This window comes from Calliphora vicina, chromosome 1 (genome assembly GCF_958450345.1).
Source record: "Calliphora vicina chromosome 1, idCalVici1.1, whole genome shotgun sequence".
Classification (NCBI taxonomy): domain Eukaryota; kingdom Metazoa; phylum Arthropoda; class Insecta; order Diptera; family Calliphoridae; genus Calliphora; species Calliphora vicina.
In genome coordinates, this window is record NC_088780.1 from 119,309,289 (window position 1) to 119,315,144 (window position 5,856).

Genomic DNA, 5,856 nt, shown 5'->3' on the forward strand with positions numbered 1-5,856 from the left:
TGAAAATAACTCTTGATTTGTTACGGGTAACTATTGGTAATTTCAAGTTGCTGTACGTTTGAAAAACATTTTATTTTAATTATTGCAAAATCAGAAATGCTCTTTGAAACGGTGAACTAAAGGTCATTTTATGACTTTGTAGTTATTGAAATTAATTTTGATGTTATTATACATATAATAAGTAGTAAGTTGTATTAATTTCTTTAGACAAGAAAATAATATTTCTTGACACAAATTTTTACATAGACCTACAAAATATCGTAAGGCGATAAATATGAACAAATCAAATTATTACTAAAAGTTCCTTTCTGTAGTATAAGGTCTCAACGATTGCGTTCCATTACCGCAACTCCATTGCTACGATTTTCAGTCGTCTGGCTGGCTGGTACCATGGGATCTGATTTTCGGAGCTCTGGAGATATATTGTCTTCAAGCCATTGATGTGGTCGATGGCAATTTTATTAGAACGGAAGCCTGCTTGTTTCTCGCCGATATCATGCGACAGTGCTTCTGATATTTGTTTTTAAATTTAGTAGAGTTATACCACTCCAATTCCAGCTAAAAATTCACAATAAATAAATTTGCTAATAACTTGGCCAATAAGCGTTTAATCGAGAAAAGGAGCTCGATCTGTGCTCACTCATATTTCCGAACAAAAATCGTTTTTTTATATAAAAACTCAAAATATCTAGATTCGCTAATAACTTGGCCAATAAGCGTTTATTCAAAAACTCACAAATTCACAAATCGAACACAAGCATTTTTTTAAGTAGAGTTATACCACTCCAATTCCTGCATTTAGTCAGATCTTTCTTCTTCGGGATTTTTATAATCATCTCAGAACTCGTTGGAGATAGGGTGTATGTGTAGGCTGTGGAGATATACTTATTGTCGATTGCGAGATCTTTGTTGCTCTAATTATGTTCTCGATTTCTGGTTCACTAGATTTTTCGGAGGCTATATCGGTCGATTCGGTGTATTGTGGACAATGATGAGTAATCTAATACCTCTACAACACGAACATAAAAAGAAAACTGTATTGATACCATAATGCTGAAACCAACTGCCGACTGATTTACAGACATTTTGCATTTTGGTGCTTGCATAAATTGAATTAAACTTGTGTAGTTCCTCCGTATAATCAACAACAACGTAAAATACTGAACATTTATTAAATATTCAACAAAGCATTGTCGTCGTTTATGCAGTAGTGACATTAAGCCAACACTTTCATTGATTTTACATTCAAACCACAGATTACAAATTTTCATTTAAAAGTTTATATACAACAAGTCAGAAAGTATGGTCGGTCAAGCGCGACCATACAATACCCTCCCTAAATAAATGAGCAAAATCATTTTTCTTTTCAAATTTCAATAATTTATTTTCGTGAATGATTTTCGGAAGAGGGTCTTATATGGGAGCTATGACTGTTTATGGACCGATCGCCATGAAATTGAGTTATGTTATTTATGTCTATATGGAAGTTATTTGTGTTGAATTTTATGTGTCCTTATATGGGAGCTATGACTAATTATGGACCGATCATCATAAAATTAGTTGAGATGATTTCCGTATACATTAAACTTATTTGGAGCTAAATTTGTTTAGAATTGTGGAGGATAAAGTCCAATTTCAGGAGGACATTTTTATGGTGGCTTGGTGAAATAATGGACACCGTCCTTGGGCCGAAATAATTGTATGTACCAAATTGTATCCAAATATCTTCAAAATTGCGACCTGTACTTTGCGCACAAGGTTTACATGGCCAGCCAGTCAGACAGACGAACAGACAGACAACGTCTAATCGACTCAGGAAGTGATTATGAGTCGATCGGTATGCTTTAAGATTAATATTTTTGTGCGTTACAAACATCTGTACAAACGCATAATACCCTCCCCACTATACTGGTGTAGGGTATAAAAATAGCTTGGGCAGTAACAAGAGCGATGTATCCAGCATTTACGAATCAAATATGCCCTTCCCACAAAAGATGTTATGGAATATTAAAGAAAACTAAATCTTTTAAATCAGACTGGTTTGATAAATCAGTTTAAAGTCATCCCATTCGTTTTCACTTTACAGTTGGAAAGCGTTTCTGGATCTGGTAATGTAGAGATACACTGCTTATACGTTGCTTTGCTCAGATGAGAAGAAAATATATCCTTAGTGTAATGGATAAAATGGTTAAATTTTCACTACTTCAGCTGCTATTTGTCACCACTAGCAAATAGCATCGACTACTTATTTTTCGCCACGTTAGAAGTTAAATTTATGCTGGGTTATATTAAAGAACCAGAAGATAGTGTCGTAAATGCAGCAAATTGTGTAACAAACTGATAAATACTTCCACTACGAACACAAAAGAACTGAATATGTACGTTTATGTAAAAAGAAACGTGATATAGAGCACCAATTCATGTCTAGTTGTATTAATTAAAATAACCAAACAATATACACGAACGAAAAGTACGGCAAGAGCAGTCGAAATGATTGCGTGCAATTTATGCCTTTTTAAATTCAATATTAACAGAGATTTTAAACATTTTGGTTTCTTTAGTTTTTCATTATTTTACAATTTTTTTTTTGTTGTGAATTGAAAATGCCTCACAACACGTAACACTAATCGAATTAAAAGAGCCACAATCATCAAAATGATTGAAAATACAATATGTTTTTTTGGTATAAAAGACTGTTGGGTCAAATGAATAGACTACTTTGATAAGTTTGAATCGAGCAGAAATTTTGTCAGCAATTTCACAGTTGAAAAGTTACACGGAGGTGGCTGGAAAGTACAAACGGCAACAAACTAAATAGAGGACACATTATAAATGTTGAGTTTAAATGAAGAAAAAACTTTAAGTTTTAAAACATTAAAAATACAATAGGCGCTCAGTTTTAAAAGGACCGTAGCGGGTGCTGGATGGGATAATGGATGGGTTATTTAAATCGCCCAGATTTGAAGCTCAAATGGCTAATGGTTCGTTATTAGATAGAGTAAGTTTCATAGATGGCGTGTTGTCTTATTTGCAGATTTTTAATTGACAAAATTCTTTTTCAAGGTCACACCCGATATGGCCCATTTGGTTAATCCCTATTGGAGCCGTTTTCCTCCCATGGACACTAAGATGAATCAGATTTTGGGCATTTTTACTTTCATCATCTTTGTTATATCTGTTTGTGGCAATGGCGTGGTAGTCTATATATTTGGTGGTACCAAATCCCTAAGAACTCCGGCCAATTTGTTGGTTCTGAATTTAGCCTTCTCCGATTTCTGCATGATGGCCTCTCAGTCGCCGGCAATGATTATTAATTTCTATTATGAGACCTGGATTTTGGGTCCATTATGGTGTGACATTTATGCTATATGTGGCTCGATGTTTGGTTGTGTATCTATATGGTCCATGTGTATGATTGCATTGGACCGTTATAATGTGATTGTTAAGGGCGTATCCGGCAGACCCATGACTGTTAAGTTGGCAATTGTGAAAATTGTTACCATTTGGACGTTTGCTTCATTTTGGACAGTGATGCCGTTGTTGGGTTGGAATAGGTAAGTTGGGGGAAACTTAATCTCTGAAAAAATAAACAAAAATTACTTTTATTGTTTCAGATACGTCCCCGAAGGCAATCTAACTGGCTGTAGCATTGATACCATGACCAGAGAATGGAATCCGCGTTCATATTTGATTTGTTACTCCCTTCTAGTTTACTATACTCCACTGTTTTTGATCTGCTACTCCTACTGGTTCATAATTGCAGCAGTGGCTGCTCATGAAAAGGCCATGCGCGAACAGGCCAAGAAAATGAATGTCAAATCTCTAAGATCTTCAGAAGATTGTGATAAAAGTGCTGAAGCAAAATTAGCTAAAGTGGCTTTGACCACCATATCATTGTGGTTTATTGCATGGACACCATACTTAATTATATGCTATTTTGGTCTATTCAAAATTGACGGCTTAACACCGACCGCCACAATATGGGGAGCTACATTCGCAAAAACAAGTGCGGTCTTCAATCCGATTGTTTATGGCATAAGGTTAAGTATTAACTTAATTAAATAAAACAGAATTTGCTATTTTAATACAATTAAAATTCCATTTAACAGCCACCCCAAATATCGTCTTGTTCTGAAGGAAAAATGTCCAATGTGTGTTATTGGCTCGACCGAGGAACCCAAACCGGATAATACTGAAAGTGTCGGCACTTCACAAGCTGAATCTTCAGCTTAAATGTTTTTTTTTTTTTTTAATTTCAATTAAACTTCCATTGTGGAAGTTTTGTAAGAAATGAGCAATGCCAACATAAGTGGCCAAAAAGTACAAAAAAAAAATTAAAGCAATTGTCTTGTAAAAGATACAAAAATGTAAAAAAAAATTAATTTAGTATAAAAACGAAAAAGATGTGTATGGAATCAGTACTTATATGAGTTTTTCATTGATTTATTTCATTGTTCTTACGGAATAATTTTAAGGGAAATAGAAACATATTTATATAGTTATTACCGTGGTTAGTACAAAATGAAATCAGCAAAATTGGTTGAATAGAATGAAAGTTTTGAATCAATTTTAATAAAATAATTTTTTGTCATTGTGACACTTACTTAAAACATAATCGGCCAGTGAAAATGGAACTGATACTAAAAGTAGCATGGCGATACAAAAATTAAATTTCATGTCACTGGTTGAAACTCTTAAAGTCGTGCACCTTACATTATTTCAAGTTATTTCATTATATTTTTTTATCTACATTTTTACCAACAATAGGCCCCACCACATCATATCCTATACTAAATACATTGGCAAAAACAGATTTATTTTAAAATTACAATAATTTTTTATGAGATATTTCCGGAAGTGGGCCTTCTATGGGACCTATGACTAATTAGGGACCGATCGTTATAAAATTAGGTTGAATAATTTCTGTATATATGATACTTAGTTGGATGAATATTTCCAAAATTTCAAAATTTTTCTCATTCATCTAAAACCAAATGTTGAACATTTTAGCAAAATCCGATTTAAATTAGATTTTGTATTTAAATTTTCTGACATCGATAACCCATTGTAAGTTGATACCAACTTGAGACCATTGATAATCATTGATAATCAAAAAGTGCAAATTAATCGCAGAATTTTCTTACAAGTTTTTAGGAATACCCAGGACAAGTATAACCAATAGGTTAGGCCAAATTGTTAGGACAAACATTTCAGAAAAAGAAAAAAAATTGACTTTTATGTTTAAGGTTTTGTTTTAGTAGATAATAAAAAAACTTTAAACCAATTTTACATGTCGAAGGTACCATATTTTGAGTCCCCAAAGCGTGGCACCTGGAGCATTTGTAGGGTCCATTTCAATAACTTAAACTCGACTGTTGCTTTGAAATGACAGATTTATTTCCAAAAAAGTTTGATTCTGCCCCACTGTGGAATAGTAGTTAGTAATTATAAATTTTATTATAATTTTTTGTATTAATAATTACACTGTACAACACCAAAAAAAATTACAAGGTCCGACCAATAAATTTTGATAGAGAAGACAAAAAAAAAAGACACGTGTATCGGCATTTTGAAAGTTTACATCTGAATTTCATTTGAGGGGGGGTTAAAGTTTCCCAACTCTGGCATTTGTTAATCGGCATAAGAAACCACGTGATCCTTATATTTTAAGTATAAAATGTGTTCAGCAAATTTATGTAAAATATTACGGAGAACATTTTTGTAGAATATGTTAAACCTCTAAATCCTCAAGGCATGGGTCTTTTTTGTCCTCTTTTAAAAAATAATAAAATAATAAAAAAAATATGTATATACTCCTAAATACAGTTTGTAGCCAATATTCATACATATCCATAG

The 5,856-nt window shown here is 33.1% G+C and overlaps 1 protein-coding gene across 1 annotated transcript; it reads left to right on the forward strand.

Moving 5' to 3' along the window:
• Positions 1 to 440: 440 nt before the first annotated feature.
• On the forward strand, positions 441 to 4,233 carry Rh2 (Rhodopsin 2). The gene is made up of 5 exons (XM_065515647.1): positions 441 to 480; positions 2,967 to 2,998; positions 3,064 to 3,554; positions 3,615 to 4,040; positions 4,110 to 4,233. Exons 1-5 carry the CDS (start codon positions 441 to 443, stop codon positions 4,231 to 4,233), a joined length of 1,113 nt encoding a protein of 370 aa, XP_065371719.1.
• The last annotated feature ends 1,623 nt before the right edge of the window (positions 4,234 to 5,856 follow it).